General features: G+C 39.5%; 1 protein-coding gene across 1 annotated transcript in view; it reads left to right on the top strand.

Annotated features, from left to right (window-relative positions):
* The window catches only part of Cep128 (centrosomal protein 128), a 345,407-nt gene that overhangs the window by 112,682 nt on the left and 214,933 nt on the right, over positions 1-17,792 (top strand). Inside the window, exons 16-17 of the mRNA XM_021201917.1 lie at positions 3,808-4,458; positions 8,359-8,523. Of these exons, the coding sequence (XP_021057576.1) occupies positions 3,808-4,458; positions 8,359-8,523 (816 nt within the window). The remainder of the gene's footprint in view (positions 1-3,807; positions 4,459-8,358; positions 8,524-17,792) is intronic.

Below are 17,792 nucleotides of genomic sequence, written 5' to 3'. Positions count from 1 at the left end.
ACACACAGATATATAGACACACAGACAGACAGACACACAGATATATAGACACACAGACAGACATACTCACACACAGAGAAGGAGGGAGGGAGGGAGGGAGGGAGAAAGGGAGAGAGAGAGAGAAAGAGAGAATAGCTTATTTAATATTCTTTATAAGGAATATTTACTTAATTTTTTAATCCTCAAGGCAAAATATAGTATCCTCTTTTGTTTTGGACTAATTAGCTTTATAAAATGACTCTTGGGTATATTTGGAAAAGTATTTTAAAGTAAAAATGATACTTACAAATATGACATCTTGTAGCTAAAAGAATGAATTAATTTTTAATAAATAACTTTGGAGCTTTGTTGATCCATTCTGTGTGGTCAAGTGAAAAGTATTTCTATTTGTAAAATGGCCCTATGCCTAATATGTCTCTCTTTGCAGCCATATATATATATATTTTGGTCTAAGATTTGCCACTTAAAAGTGTATGAAAAGGCTAAATACTTTTTAAAATCACCCTCATTTCTATTCTTCTTATGCTCATTTATGGGATCTTGGTCCCATGGCACAAAACCATTTTACTTACAAAGGGATATGTAATTTTAAACAAAAAGCATATATTATCACAGAAAATGGCATCAAAAAGCAAAAAAGTTCAGATCATTTTCTTTTCTCCAAGAAGAGGACATAACCATTTTAACCAGGGCCATTAACCACCAAGTAGTATGCAGATGATCTCCCAGGGAGAACTCCTCTCCAGGGATGTGCCTGTCCATCAAGAAAGTTTACTTTCTCCGTTCTTTCTGTCTTTTTTTTTTTTAACTGTTATTTTTTATTATTATTATTTATTTTATTTATTTTTTTGATTTTTCGAGACAGGGTTTCTCTGTGTAGCCCTGACTCTCCTGGAACTCACTCTGTAGACCAGGCTGGCCTTGAACTCAGAATTCCGCCTGTCTCTGCCTCCCAAGTGCTGAGATCAAAGGCGTGCGCCACCACTGCCCGGCTTCTTGGTTCTTTTTAAGTCCTGTTGGAAATGGTTGTTTCTGACATGCTTTGAAAAGTCAAGAGGCAGAATTAGAAATCCTAGTTTGATCATAGTATGAGATGTTTCTAATTTGCCCCATGCCTTCCTATATGTAGTCAGTATAGCTAGTATTCCTTGCATGGTCGTTTCTTTCTTCTGCTGAGTTGGCAGAATTAGCAGCTGGTTTATGTACTGAGCTTTTTGCTTGATCGTGTTTGACTTACGAATCTTCATTTGCTATTCTTTCCATCTTTGCATTTCTCCCCTGCTGAGAGGCGTTATCTCCTGCCCTGTAAGATTGGAACTGTCATCATAGTTTAAGCTAAGAAGGTTCATTGCTGATGTGTTCTGCCTCCTGAGTGTGTGGAAGCCTGGAGATGTAGTTCAGGAAAGTACTGGTATTTTCTGCAGTTCTTAAAAATGGGGAGCAACATCAAGCTTTCCCTATATACCTCTTAGTGAAATGAAAATGGTGATGTGGGAGTTGGCCTGAGGTCGGGAGCTGTCCTTTCTTCTGCTCCTACTAAGGTTTTGCAGAACACCATTCTTGTGCTTCCCTGATTACAACATTGTTTTCCATTCTTATTCCTCACCACCCTGCTCCCCAGTAGGTTTCCAAGTCTGTCAGGGGGTTTGTTGCCCATTTCATCTGCCCCTCCTATTTATATTTATTAAATGTAATTCTTGTCATTATTCAGAGCTTGTCAGGATCTCATTGATGTCCGCATGTCACTTCTCTCTGTTGGATTACTTCATAGCGGCCTCTGCTCTAGCTGCCAATTCCTGCAGTTCAGATTCCTCCTTGTCTACAGTTGTCCTTCGTTTACATCTTCAGTTGAAGAATCTCATTTTGGGATCTTTTCAATTCTTACCACACCCAGCCCTTAACCACAAGCAAATGTATGAGTATTACTTGGTTTCAATTTATATTGCCAAAGAAACTCAAGACCTGGCTAGGTGTTCTGTAGTTCTACAACTTGCGCTCTCATTTTTCATGTGACTTGACATGATATGATCTTGGAACACTGGGAAAAGGGGAACCCTAGAGAATTGTAAAGTTGCAGAGCCTAGGATTCGAAGGACTGTTACCGAACCATCGTATTTCTGGACCTGTTGCACTTCCGAGAAAAAGAAAGATTCTTGCTGTTTAAATCAATGTCTGAAGGACAACATTCTCCAACCCTCACCTTCGGCTAAAAGCCTCTTGACTCATGGCTAGGGTCACTGTGGTCTCTTTTCCAAGCCTGAATTTAAGTGGTCTCCTCTTAGATTCTTGCCACGCCATCCTCACAGGGCAGCTTCATCTTCTTTAGTAGGATGTATACAATGACTCCACTAAAAAGGTGTTTCTCTTTAATTTCTGGAACTGTATTTGTTACCACAGCTTATAGAAAGTGTTTACCTCTTGTAACAGAAGGGCATAGACTGAGAGTAAGCAATAGAATTTTATTGGCCTCAGTGCTCAAGGCTGGAAAGTCCAAGAGCATGTTTCTAGGGACTAGAGAAAGTATGGTGCTGAGTCCTAACATGAGCTAGTTGTTATTTTTTTGAAGATAAATGATTTAGAATTTTGTTTGTAAGCCTATTTATGGTTGGACTGATGAAACAAATTAAGTTTTCTCAGGTCAAAGGTCAACTGCTTATTTGTCTCTTTCCTTTTCCCTTTATTTAATTTCATTTTATTTGTACACATACATGCATGATGTTGGATATATTTTTCCTCATAACACCCTACTGACTATTTCTTACCTCTCCTTGCTTCTTTTTTTTCTCCTTTATCTCCCTTGATAATTTCACCTCTTTTTTCCTCCATGTTTCTATATATGTGATTTTTATGTAGTTATACAAAATATGGGTAGTTGTTTCAGCTTCTGAAAGGAATCTTAATTTTTATCTTATTGCATCTTACAAATATAGACAATTTTTTTTTTCAGTTAAAAATGAAAAGGAAAAAACTCAAAAACTAAAATTACACTGTCATGGTAAGGAGGGCGTACTGAGCATGAGCAGCAAGCCTAAGCATTGCTCTCCGTACCTGTGAGCTGTAGAGGCAGCGTTGGCTCCGCTGGCCGCTGCTGCCATTTGTAGTGAGTGTGCAGTGAGAACCAGAGACTAGAAGGTTGGTTCTGTCCTCTGTCACCCAGAGCAGTCCCCTGTAGGTGGTGTATTTCTCTAGAGTATCTTCCTGACTTGTGCCCCTTTAAAGAGCTTATGCCCACCTTTGTGGGTTCTCAAGACTTCTGGTTGTTGGTTGCTGTGTTTTTATCAGATACTGGCATTACTTGATTACTTTACCACAAGTGACACAGATCGTGTATCATTACCTCTTTTCGATGTTGTCTAGATTCCCCATATTTTCCTTTTCCTCTTCTTTTAGAGTGTGCCACTAGAATATATGATCCTGTTACTTTAGGAGTGCTTTAATATCAGTTCTAGTAAGTCACAATAGAAGTGTTTTCTCCTTTATTTCTTTGTCTGATTTTTATCTTACATTTAAGCAATTGATTATTATGGATTAGTACATTTTGGTAATAGGTATCTGAAATACATATTCATACCAGTGTGGTATTATAATATGTTATTTTAAAGGTATATAATGTTTATATGTTTACCCAATTTCCAGCCTAAAATTGATTTTTATTGAAATATGCAAATATGATTTAGTGAAATTTTCTTCCTCTTATGGATTAATTTTTATTTTGTTACATGGAAGAACCAATATAGACTTTGCAGTAACCTTTTTCTTTCCTTTTTTCTTTTTTTCCTTTTATTTTTTGTATTCTTAACTCACTAGTTTATAAAAGAGAGGGATGAACTGAAAAGCCAGCTTTGTGCAGCATTACAGCAGATCGAGAATCTCAGGAAGGAACTCAATGATGTCTTAAGCAAGCGTGCCCTGCAGGAAGAGGAACTTCACTGTAAGGAGAAGAAACTCAATGACATTGAGTCCCACCAAGCTGAACTCGAACTGGAGGTCAAGAATTCCCTCGACACCATCCATAGACTGGAACATGAGTTGAAAAGACAGAGTAAGAGTCAAAGCCAGATAAAAGCTGAGAAAATTCACCTGGAGGAAGAAATTACAGAGCTAAAGAAGAGCCAGTCCCAGGACAAAGTCAAACTCCTTGAGATGCAAGAGTCCATCAAGGACCTGAGTGCCATCCGAGCAGATCTCGCTAATAAATTGGCTGAGGAAGAGAAAGCCAAGAAAGCTGTGTTCAGGGACCTTTCTGAGCTGACAGCCCAGGTAAAATCTAAAGAAGAAGAAACTGCCACCGCTATCACACAGTTAAAGTTAGAACGAGACGTTCACCAGAGGGAGCTGGAAGACCTTACCTCATCGTTGGAGAGTGTGAAGTTAAAGCATGAGCAGAATATCCAGGAGCTGATGAAGCACTTTAAGAAGGAGAAGAGTGAAGCAGAGAGCCACATCAGGACGCTGAAGGTACCTGTGCTCAATTATCTTGATGATACTATACTGACGGAATTTCTTTTTTGGTGGCTCATGAAGTTAATAAAGCATAAACTTTTAGAGATCATTCAGTATTCCCAAGCATTGCAGCGAAGATAAAACCAACAGTAAAGGGGTTTATTCATGCCTGTTTGGCCAGGTCGAAATGAGTTATAACAGCCACCTGGGAGTATCTGGTTCAGAAGCCGAGAGCCTTTTAAAGAGAACATTTAGCTATTTTGGGAGTTGAGAAAAGGTAGAGGTGGCAGTAAGTCCTGGGCCTGAAATGTGCCCTCATTCAACATTTATGACCTCCTAAAATACAAAAGGCAAAGACTTGTCAAGGCCACCAAAGCTATAGCCACAGTCCTTATTCATACGGTAACTAAGGCGACACAGCATGGGTGTGGAAACACAAGGCCTCTACAATTTATTCTTTGTTTCAAATCAAAGCTGCATGGGTAAATTCCTATTTGAGATCTTGCATTTGTGGAAATGTTTTTAAGGTCAAATGGCATTGGCATTATCACCATTCTGGGCAGTCATTTGATAGAGCACAGTTGTCAGATGTGTTAAATTAATCCATCTCCTTTCTTTGCCTTTTCTGTACCATACTTAAGTGGTATAGGCTCCATATAATTAACTTATGTTTTTAATTTCCCTTATTCAGAGTGAAACTCATGAAAAATTGGGTTTGCTTCAGCTGTTCCTGTCAGTGTGTCAGATAGTTCCTGATATTCTGAAACCTTGCACATTTTTGTGTAATAGGTAAATGATTGGATACATTGGTAAAGTTTGATAGTCATTTTTCTTCAAGAGTTCTTGAAATGCAGCTAGTACTTTAAAAGTATTGAAGATTAAGAGAAAATGATATTGCAGTAGCTGATACCTGTAGAACACAACTTTATAGATTCTTTCCCAGTTTTGTCTAGTCTTTTGGCAGTCGCCATTTTAGTGCCATTAACTGAGGTGGCAGATCAGAGTGGAGGAGAGGACAATAGGCAACACGTTCCTCCTGTCTTTGACACCAGGGTTTTAAGGTACACTATTGTTGCATGCTACTAAGAAAAATACCTACTGTCTTCTACATGTCACACAGTTAAAACTGTGACATGACGTCACATAAGTTAACGTCCCAAACGGGAGATGGAAAAACCTGAAAAACATGTATTTTAGTATGTATTAAATAGGGTGCAATAGCCATTTAGAATGATGAAGGCATGGACAACATGAGAATTAGGGTTATGAAGAACAGCTCCTATGATTTGCTGATTGATTGGCCATTGCAATAATACTGTCAGAAAATATTTATGAGCACGTTGTGCCAGTTATAGCTGTAAGGACTTTATATATGCTAATCGTTGAATACATCATTCCTGATGCTAGTGTGCAGTGTTTTCTCACTCATAAGGAAACTGAGCCATAAGCATGCCTGGAGAATGGTGGAGATAGGATTTGAACCCATGCAGGCAGCTGCTTGAGTTCTTTCTTAGTTGGCTGTCCTGGGAAAGAGTTAGAACTGAGAACAACTAGGTAGGGAGCTTGGTCTGTGAATAATGTTCCTTTTTATGAACTTAGAGTAAGAATTGAATGGCAGTAGGCAGACATTTGGTAGGAAGATTTGTGTAGGACCAGCATGGGCTTGTGTATACTGCCATTCGACTAGAGTAGAATAAGCGTGTCTGCTGAATGAATGAGAGAGGCTGCGGGATTGTTAGGGATTGTTCTATCCATTCAGAAATCCCTCACTGGCAGATGTTTAGAGTTAAGGTCCAAGTGGTCATCCAATGGGTTTCCATTGTGATTGTGGGTGAAGGGATCAGAGTAAGTAATGTAATTCTGAGGGGGACATTTGGGTATATATGGTACTTTTATGAAGAGATTTGATTCGTCCTGTGTCAGAAACCTCTGTGGAAAGCGTGATTGGTCCCTTGGCTGTTGTCACCAAGCATGAGAGGAGTGGAGGGTTATGTGAACCTCCAAGGAAGGCTGGGCTCTGCAGGATGTTTGTGGAATGTCGTCAGCTGTGTGGGCCAGTGCTTATGGTTGTGGGTTTCATTGAAAATGGAGGGTCCTTTCATGGCCGTATCTGCTGCCCACACTGTTGGTTATGGTATGTGGTGAGCTTCACGGTACTGACCAGGAATTGGTAACAATTTGTTCAAATAGAGTAGGTTCAGGATATCTACAAGAACATCATTCATCCAGTTAGGTCTGTTGGCTTGAGTGGAAAGCTGAAGGGTATGCTTTAGCCACTGTTGACTCTGTGCTATTGGTAAAATCATATCATTTCTATTGTCTTACCACTGAGTACATGACTTTGCAAATCTTCAAGTGAAATGCTGATGTAATTAAAAAAAAAAAAAACCCAAGCCATCAAATAGGTAAAGTATTTGGGAAATTAAGAATTGATATCTTTAAAAATAGGCTTTGAGTGGAAGAAAACCCTCTAGCATCGAATTTTGCAAGTTTAGTGGTGTAGATGTCTAGGTCTTGGCTGATTTCAAATGAGGCATGGCCAGGCAGGGATAGAGTGGGAGGGGGGGGGACACACTGTCTACTGAGGGCCTGGGAGCAGGCTCGAGGAATCACTGACCTTCGCAAGAGCTTTCCTATTTACCTCTGCTTTTTTATAGGGTATAAAGTGAAGTAAAAAGCAGTCTCCAGAAACTTAAAATTGTAATTGAGCAATTTTCCTGATGAGAGACTTTATTTTGTAAATTTATTTTGGGCCTGTGAATACAGGATTGCTCATAAAAAAAATCAATTCCTTTGTTAATTCAAAGTGGCATGAGGTCTTAGCTGAATCTTGTGGAGTAAATAAAATATAGATTTTGTTTAAAACTCTCAAAACTTCTCTCAGGAATTTGTTCCCAGTGATTGTGTTCCTACGAACCTAATTAACCACGAATAATAGGCGTCATAAGGAAGGAGGCCGACCTGCCATTAGCTCAGTAGGGTTTGCCTAGTGTACACATGTGTTCCATGCACCGAGCACCAACCGCAAAGGAAAAGAAAGCACACACTTGTTAGGTACTGGGACGTACTTTACACAGAGTGTATGCGATTGCGCTTTGACTGTCAGGGGTAAGTGTGTCACGTTGAGAAGATAGCAGAGATAAAGCTGTTGCTGACACTTGCAGTCCTCTATGTATGGTGACACCTCCTGCATATTCTTGTTTTGGCTATCTCTGGTCTTTGTGTTTCCATATCAATGTGGAAGCGGAATTATGGGAGGTTTGGTGAGAGGAAAGGGAAGGGTGAAACATAACTAAATTATAATCTCAAAAAGAAATGAACCAAAAAAATGCTGAGTTTGGTTATACTCAGATAGCTATAGGTCAGAAGGGTTTTTATTTCATTTTTTTTGTACACTATTGGTGGTGGACAATTCATTCATATTGTTCTTTTATGTCCTGTGAGAGTAGTGCTGATATCACATTATATGAAAAGCCTGAGAGTCTTTCTTAACATCCAGGAGGGAAGGTTAAGGCCCTCTTTGTAGATGAGGAAACTGACCAGCCTGAAGCATCCTCTGGAAGCAGCTCTATGGAGATCTTTTCCAGAAATGCCTTCCTTGCTCAGCAGGGAGGCTCCCTGTTTTACCAAAATACCCGGGAAATACTTTGCCTTCATTGATGTTCACTGTTTTCTCCTACTACTTTAGAGTTGGTATCTGTCATCTTCAGCACCATACTGTAGTCCCTGTCACCTAGCAAGTATTTGAGATGTATCGAGTGCATGCAAAGAACACTTGCTTTGCACTTGTTTTCTGTATATGGGAAGAGCGTGAAAGTCTCGCAGTTCTTCCCCCGCTGCTGCAGTGAGGATTATGTTTTGTATCATTTAGCTGCAGCCGGTCAGCTTTCTCTTTTCTCCTTGTCTTTACATCAGGCAGAAAGCTTGGAAGATAAGAATATGGCTAAAGCCCATCTCGGTCAGCTAGAGAAGTTGAAATCCCAGTGTGAGAAACTGACGGAGGAATTAACCCAGACTGAAAACGAGAACAAAAAACTGAAGCTAAAATACCAGAGTCTTAAGGAGGAACTAGACGAGAAGGTAAAAGAGTAAAGGAATTCTGATTTAAAGACCTTTTATACTTTATCCACACTGCTTAACAAATAGTACTCTCAGGACAGTGGTATTGGTGCCATGGAAGAAGATAGTTTGCTTCCTGTTTTGACCAGTGACTGTCTAGTCCGTTTGTTTTACATTTCTTACTAGGCTTTTCTTGCTTACCTCCAGAGGCAAGGTTAAAGTTAGTTTAGAGTTTGCAATTAAATATGTTGTAAGTTAGTAATTTCAGGGTAGTCTCTTGCCTGCCTACCTCTCTGTCCTCCCTCACTCCCCAACACGTCCCCTTCCCCTCCTCTTCTTCCTCCTCCTCTTCTCCAACCCTGTCTTTCCTTTTCTTTCTTTCTCCTCCTGTCTCAGCTTCCTGGGTGCGGGGACTCCAGGTATGTGCGCTTACCAGCTGTGCGCTACTGTCACGGCCTGCTCTTCTCTGCTCGCTTCTGACACTGCGTACTTAGTGTGCCCACAGTCAGTGTGCTGTTGCTGTGGATATGATGACACCTTTTTCACAACTAGAATATTGTCTGGAATATTGTGTAAGTGGTTCCTATTTTCTTATCTGCATTTAAGAAATATTGCCACAGGGCTAGAGAGATAGCTTAGAGGTTGCGTGTTTGCTGCTTTTCCACAGGACCCGAGTTTGGTTCCCTTCACCCACATCAGGCTGCTCACGAACTGTCTGAATCTCAGCTCCAGGAGCTCTGACACCTTCTGACCTCCACAGGCACCCACACATGTTACAGCACACCCACACCTACACATATTGTAAATACAAATAAATCCTTAAAATACTGCCAAAAACTTTAGTCAGTTGAAAATGTTCATTCTTCTCTATCATAAGTTTGTCTTACCCATTTCTACTGATGATCATCCAGATGTGTATGTCACAGATTCACAGAAATAGAATATTCACCTTAGAACCAAGTTTGTAGAGTTAATGATGGAGTTACATTGCTGTGTATTGAACATGTACTCAGGCACGGTGCTCAGGGCGGGATACAGATGAGACACAGTTCTGTGTCTGACCCTTTTACTTGGTAGAATTATGTATCCAGTTTTTGGAAGTGTTTGGAGCCAGGGTGTTTGTGATTTTTGGATTTCTGAATTTTTGAGTATTTGCATGTACATAATTAGGTACCTTGAGAACAGGACCAAAGTGCAAACACAGGAGTCATTCATTTTCTATATTTCTAACATGTGTAATCTGAAAGCAATTTTGCGTTCTTTTGCCTTGATTGTGTTTTGATTGCAAATCATTGCATGAGGTCATCTTCTTGTTGTACTCAAAAAGTGTGATTTTTAGATCTTCTCAGATTTTGAATCTTTGGATTTGGAATATTCAGTTTAGTCAAGTCCTGACTGTGCGTTCCAGTGCAGTGTGAAGATGGTCTTAATACTTTAAAGTAAAGGACATATGTGAATATATATCTTCCTTGGTGGTGGGATTATTAACTGGCATTATTGTTTTGTTTTTGGTAAGCTTCCAATACTTGCTGATTAATGAGTCAACCAAGCACTCAACCAATCAGCATATACTAATAGTAATACTATTATGCTATAGACTATACTAACCGTCTTAGGGTTATCAGTGCTGTGATGAAACACCACTATCGAAAGCAACTTGGGGACTGGCTTATACTTCCATATCACTGTTCATCATCAAAGGAAGTCAAGACAGGAACTTAAATAGGACGAGAGCCTGGAGGCAGGAGCTGAGAGAGAAGCCATGGAGGGGAGCTGCTTACTGGCTTGCTCTTGTTCAACCTGCCTTTTTCTAGAACCCAGGACAACAGCCCAGGGATGGCACCCCCCCCCCCAGGCTCCCCACCAATCACTGATTAAGAAAACACTGTGTAGCAGGATCTTACGGAGGCATTTTTTCAGTTGAGGTTCCTTCCTTTCCAGTGGCTCTAGCTTGTGTTACGGTGACATAAATCTAGCCAGCCCAGTTACTTCTGGGTTGTTGTGAAGAGATATTATGGCCTGTGGAGTTTTTAAAAGAAAGCATTCAAGTAGGGGCTTGCTTATAGTTCCAGAGTAGAGTAGTCAGTGATCATCATGACGGGGAGAGCAGGGTATTAGGCAAGCAGGGCACTGGAGCAGTATCTGAGAGCTCCCAGCCTGACCCTCATGCGGGAGGCAGACAGACCTAGACTGGACCAGATGTGTACTTTTGAAACTTCGAAGGTTACTCCCAGTGACACATTTCCTCCAACAAGTTCATATCTGCTTATACTTCCCAAACAGTTCCACCAACTGGGGTCCAAGCATTCAAACAGATGAGCCTATGGGGGCCAATGTCGTTCAAGCTGCTAGTCCTCCCAGTGACAAGATGATGGTGATGATGATGATGATGGTGGTGGTGGTGATGGTGGTGGTGAGGAGTCGGAGGAGTTGGAGTCAGAGTCGTTTGCTGTCACCTAATAAAGCCACAGGACTTTGCTGATGAAAAGTTTAGAACTATAGTATTGATCATTTGATACAGATGGTTCACAGAGTTGATACTGACAGATTTGGCAGTCCATTCACAAGTGTTTGAAGGTATAGTGTTAATGGACTAGATGGAAGGGCAGTTTTATGGCAGTAGTTGGTTTTAGAAGAGAGGCATCACACAAGGATAAGGCACAAAGGTCTGTCACATGCTAGCTAAGCGATAGGCACATGTCTGTGCACACCACATGTACAAGGGGACAACAACAGTAACAGAAATATAAGGCAAAAACAAAAAAATATCTATATAAGTGAAGGAAATGCTAAGGACTAATAGCCTTTAAGTTTCTCCTGGAGCAACACAATGACTTGACAAATGTGGTTTCGTGGAGTGAAACAAATGAACAGCATATCCTTTGGCCATGTTATAACACAAAGGGAGGCCTTTATGTAACAGCAGTATTCTTGCTTGTTCGTATTTAGCATTAACTTAAACATGTGGAAACTATTACATACACACACACACACACACACACAGACATCCACAAATACACACACACACACACACACAAACACACACATGTTTTGAAATACCATTCTGTTTGTGTCCTTTATTTCTTGTCATGAGCTATGGTAAGAAATGGCAAGACTGCAAAGGCTGCATTAAAATTCCTATAAAGCATTAGCAACAGTTATGACATTGATTGGTGGTGGACGATTGCTGTGATTTTGTGTGCACTGAGTAACTGCCTTCTGCATCTCACTCATAGATTTAGTGGAGATGTGTTGTATTGCAATGTATTTTTTTCTAACATTTGATTATACTTTGTCAAGTGTTATTTTTCATTGTCCCTTACAAAGGGGACAAGTATTATATAACCCACAGAATGTTTACGCATACATTTCAGACTTTGTTAAGCTTCTTACCAGGCAGAACACTCTTTTGAAATGTTACAGAATTAATTTTCTTTTATGCGTACTGCCACTAGAGTTCATTATTTCTTCAGCTTAAGTTTTATGGGAAAATTTTTTATTTCTTTCATTGTTCTAAAATGATTTGTTGATGTTAATCTTTTGATTCTGCTGGCATTTGTCTCAAAAGTCATAATAGTATTCACTGTATCTGAGACATATTTATATTGGTTTCACTAGTATATGAGGATCTAACAGAGTTAGTGGGTAATAATATCTGATTTTTAAATGTCTAAAGTATGCAGAACTGTATCTGATTTAATTTTAAAAATCATATTCTAATAGGTAGATGTTTATGAATGTTGTTGTTAGAGGTTTCAAAGTAATTGTGTAGAATGTTTAGCTTGTGTACTAAGATAGATTTTAATATTGATCATGCTTGTATGATATTTTAAAAATAATTAAGCACTTAAAATTCTTACAGTATTTAATAGATTATTATGTTGATCTGTTTGCATTGGCTTTTTTCTTAATTTGTACTGTAGCCGTATTGTTAAATAACATATCCAATAGTTGATGCAGATATATTTCTTTTTCTAGTTGTGAGCCTAGCCTTTAATGTCTGAGCCATCTTTCCATCCTGCATGTATTTATAACCACTGAGAAAAATTGTAAAAACCTAGAAGATATGTTCAGTGTTAATATTCTAATTTTGAAACAAACATTCGAAGCACATTTATTTTCAGTGTTAGTGATTTACTTTTATTTCAGGTATGTAAGAAAATGAGAAATTGTATGTTTTTAGAGCAAACACACACACACACACACACACACACACACACACACACACACACACACGCACATACATTCTTGAGTATCCTAACTAGAATTATTAAATACACTTCTTCCTCGAGCTATATAGAGGAAGCGAGAGGTACTGACTACCATCATTTCACCTTTCTCCTTTAAAGTCCTTCAGGTTTGTCAATTTTATATACTGCAAAGTCTGTGCGCTAGCATTGTTAAGTTTATTAGACAGCAGTGGACTAGTAGCAAAGGTTGTATTACCTAAAACATTATAGGACCCAGCCTGAAGATGAATCAGCTTGCCTGATATCTCCTTTGGAAGTAGGAGGCATGTGACCAATTCTGTTCTTGCCATTCTATGAGACTCAGTAGGAACCTTCTCTGGTCTGTCTGCAGATGTTAGAGTTTATCTGGATGCTCAGCTATATAAAGGATACTTGCTTCTTTTAGTAGCTGCCCTGTGTTTTCTTTAGAGGACCTTGTTTTCTGATGTTAAGTCATTATAGGGATGAAATTAATTTCAGTGAAACTGTCAGGAAATGCTGGACAATCACAATCTGAGCCAGCCATCTAAGGAGGAATGTATGTATTGGAGCATCATGACTCATAGAGGTGTGGTTTTGTTCCTTCAAAATGCTTTATTAAATTATTTATAAAGAAAGGTGTGTTGTGTCTATATTAGACAGAACTCTAAGGTTAATTTTCTTATAGAAATGGATCCTGCCAAATGATACTTGCCATTCATATTTGTGAGTGTTATCAGTGTTGGACTCTAAAACTGAAAAAATATAACAGCTTGCCAGGCAGTGGATAGAAACAGTGAAGGTAGAGTATGAGACAGATTTTTTTTTTTTTTTTTTGCATTTTCTCCTTTATTTAGTGTCAGGAAAATGAATCACGTTTGTGTCTTTCATCAAATTTATGGCATTGAATCTAGTACGTAGTTGAATCTAGCTATTTTATGTTTTCCTTTGACATGTTTCGGAATGGAAATATTTATTGATTTTTTATTACAAAAACACAGTTAAAACTTGAAATTTCCCTATAAAGTGTTTCTGTGAGGTCAGAAGTGAATGAGGATGCCAGGTTTCTATGCTATGGAGATGTCATGAGGGTAGATGTTAGTAAGTGATCTCACAACAGTGATGATAACCACTGCGGTAACGCAGTTCCACAATGTGTGTACACTGCATTAAATGTGTTATACACAGTAAAAACATTCAGTGTTATCTGTCAGTTACAAAACCGGAGTTTGTTTCTATTTAGACATCTGCTTATGATTGCAGAGTTTAGATTTTGGGAAAATATTTGAGCGCGATGTGAGTAGTTTTCACTATTTGGCAAAATCACATCCTCCTGCTCCTGGCTCAGCTGTTGGATGGGAGTAGGGGGAAGCTCGTGACTTCAGAGTTTTCTAGAGGAATGAGAATAAAGGAGATCATGTGAGCCACTGACTGTCAGCACTGCCTATCTCGTGCCTAGCGGTACTTTAAGCACACCATTTTCTTTCTTTGGTAATTTAAGTATTTTTAAAATTTTGTATTTTGTAAGTTGTGTTAGTAGGAAAAAAGCTATAGTTATCACATGTTAAGTGAATACCATCTTAGGTTACAGACTCTAAATCAGCAGTTCTCATCCTGTGGGTCACAGCCCCTTTGGGGTCATATGTCAGATATCCTGCATATCAGATATTTTCATTATGATTCATAATAGTAGCAAAATTACAGTTGTGAAGTAGCAACAAGAATAATTTTGCGGCTGGGGGTCACCACAACATGTATTAAAGGGTCACATGTATTAAAAGGTCAAAGTATTAGGAAGGTTGAGAACCGAGGCTCTGTATAGATGTTTGAAGGGATTTTTGTTAGATTCCTGTCTTTTTAAAAACAGAAAGTTAAAGTGATAATGGTAGAATTAAAAGAGAAACAAAATATTTTTCCATGGTCAGTAATTAAATAATTTATTTGTTATTCATTATTTGAATAATTTACATTTAATTGAATAAGTTGTTACTAAGTTGTTATTAAGTTCTAAGTAGCCTTTGACTTTAGGAGACAACATTTGGATGACATAATATATCAGTTATTGAGAAAAAAATCAGGATGTAAAAGTGAAATGAGCATACAGTGTTAAGGCCAAAGCTGTACTTATCCATGAAGCTGTGGCTGAGAACTGGGCAAGAAATCAAGGGGCACAGAACCAGCAACCTTTATGTGTGATCTAGAGCACTGGTGTTGGAGGTGTTCTCAGCCTGTTCCACTGGAACGCCTTCTGTACCAACAGCTTCCTCAGAGGTATGTGTGTGTGTGTGTGTGTGTGTGTGTGTGTGTGTGTGTGTGTGTGTGTGTATGTGACATGTATATAGACATGTAGCCCAGATATTGGGAATCTTCTTTAATTGTTCACCTTATTTCTTTTTATCTGGGTCTTCCGTTGACTGATATAGAACCCATTGATCTATCTAGAATGGTCAGTCAGCAAGCCCCAAGAATCTTTTTGGGTTTTGCTGTGTTTTAGAGACCAGGTCTCTTCTCTGTAGCCCTGTAATGCACCCTGTAGAACATGCTGGGGCTAGAACTCACAGAAATCCATCTGCCTCTGTTCTCCATGTGCTGGATTAAAGGTGTGCGCCATCGTGCCTGGCCCAGAAATCTTGTCTCCCTCTTCCTGTGCTGGGGTTCCAGGTGTATGCTGCCACATCTGGATTTTATATGTGGGTGCTGGATGTCTGGGCTCCTTACTGTGTCCTTGTACAATTGGGGCCTGCTATCCTTGGTCCCCAAGAGGTGACATTAAAACAATTCTTGTGCTTGGAGAGCAAGTGCTAACTTACTGAGCCACCTCTTGAACCCCACAGCGGCTGCTTCTACAAGTATTCAAGTCCCACGTTTGCCAGTTGTATTAGTTTTTGAGTTGGTTGGGAGGCTTGCCACTTCAGCTCATGGGTGTCAGTTTCAGGCATGGGCAGGAAAGCAAACATATTGGGCACTTCCCACTAAAATCCTGTTCAGGTAGTCTGAGGTTTTTTGTTTGTTTGTTTGTTTGTTTGTTTCTTCCTGCAGTTGCCTTTGATCCCCCACAATAATTATTAGCCAAGTAATCCTGTGTATGATCTGCTATGGTATACAAACCAGGACCATATGAAGATTTCACATCACACTCATTACAGTGATTGCTTGGATGTTAATTAGGCTTTTCTGGCCCTGGTTGACCCTATAAGGGAACATAAAACAGGTGTCTATGTTTGTTTTTATTAAATTTTTCTGTCATTGCTGTGTAGAATACTCATTGACTCAAGTTATTTTCTCATTAGATGATGACCGAGCAGTGTTGTGTAGATTTTAGTCATAACCAACAGGAGGTATTTTTGTTGTACACATTAGCTATGTGGTTTGGTGTGATTCAAGTTCCCCTCTCCCCTTTTGTCTTTCCTGAGAAGCTATGCTTTAAGGAAGAGGAAGAGAGCCTGTGGTTCATAAGACATAACTAAGTGTTCAAATATTGCTCTTTGAGATACCGGGTATTTTTTTCTTCTGAAAATTAAGCAACACACATTCTGAGTGCATTATTTAAAACCCCATTTGTTTGTTTTCCTGTCCATATTTTGTTTCAGAAGTCAAAATGCATCAGAAGTAGATGACTTTTAAATATCAAACGTTATTTCTCTTTCTAGACATTTAGCTTGAGAGAAATATTTAATAATCACAGAATAATCCCCACAGCAAATGCATAAAGTACCCACTAGAAGGTATTCTCTTTTCTAACTGTGAATGTTAACTTTTAGGAATATGCCAATGCATACTGCACGCCCTTTGATTGTGCTGGTAGTGATTTTTGTATTACTCAGTACTGTTTTAGGAGAGGGATCTGAAAGGCTGGAGCCAAGCATAACTTCCCTTATGTGGGGGTTGAGAGTTTACATTTGAATTTCTACTTTCTTGTTTGTTTTATGGGTAACTTTTTAAGTCGGTTGAAGCCATTGCTGTGGATTGGAGCAATTCCCACCTGGGATTTGAAATGCACGAGGTCAGACAGACTGTTCTAGTGTGCTGTTTGTCCTTCTGTTAGCTCTGCAGTTTGGCTCAGCATCTCAGGCTAACTCTTCATGCACTGCTCATTGTAGCTTCCCCCATCCTTAGGAGGAAATGATGCAGAGTATCTCCATAAAAGAGAAGGAACTGCATGTACATATATGTAACCTACAACGTCACATTTTTGTTTTAGAACATCAATTGTCTAGTAGAATTACAGTGTTCTTTCTTTTGCTTGTTTAAATATTCACAAAAACGACATGCCCTCATGTTAGTTCAAAATTAATTAGTGACAAAATGCCCTAAAGAAACTTCCTGAGTCGGGCGGTGGTGGCACACGCCTTTAATCCCAGCACTTGGGAGGCAGAGGCAGGCGGTTTTCTGAGTTCAAGGCCAGCCTGGTCTACAGAGTGAGTTCCAGGACAGCCGGGGCTACAAAGAGAAACCCTGTCTCGAAACAACAACAACAACAACAACAACAACAACAACAACAACAACAACAACAACAACAAAACAACAACAACAACAACAAAACAACTTCCTGAAGACAAGAAGTTACTTGGCTTCAGAGGCTTTGTCTCCTCACTCCTTGCCGGAGATCCTGCATGACTGAGATCTGTTATCCTGGGCACCTAAGAGGTGACATTAAGGAAAAGCTTGTAAAGAAATAGAAAATAATTTATTAATTGATTGGTATTTAAGATATTCTGTTAGGCACCAAAGAGAAGTAGCATTTTTGGCCTAAAGGAACCCAGATTGGTGAGGAGCCCCACATCAGATGCACGTGATGGCAAAAGGTATAATGTGAGATCATATGCAATGACGTGGAAATGGCCCCATCCCCCCAGGTAGAGCCGGGGCTGGCTGTTGTTACTGCAGTGTCTATGTGGACAAGGGAGCTGTGTGCTCCTGGACTTCAGCATGAGCGAAGACTTCTTGCCGTTCAGAATCACTTCTCTTTGTCTTCGTTTCTCAGTATGGTTGCTAAGATGAAAGGATGGACTATCCAGAGAGTACCCCATTCGGGAGTCCATCCCATCATCAGCCACCAAACCTAGATACTAATGCTCATGC

This window comes from Mus pahari, chromosome 7 (genome assembly GCF_900095145.1).
Source record: "Mus pahari chromosome 7, PAHARI_EIJ_v1.1, whole genome shotgun sequence".
Lineage (NCBI taxonomy): Eukaryota > Metazoa > Chordata > Mammalia > Rodentia > Muridae > Mus > Mus pahari.
The sequence above is the reverse complement of the archived record's forward strand: the minus strand, read 5'-3'. Positions and strand labels throughout refer to the sequence as shown.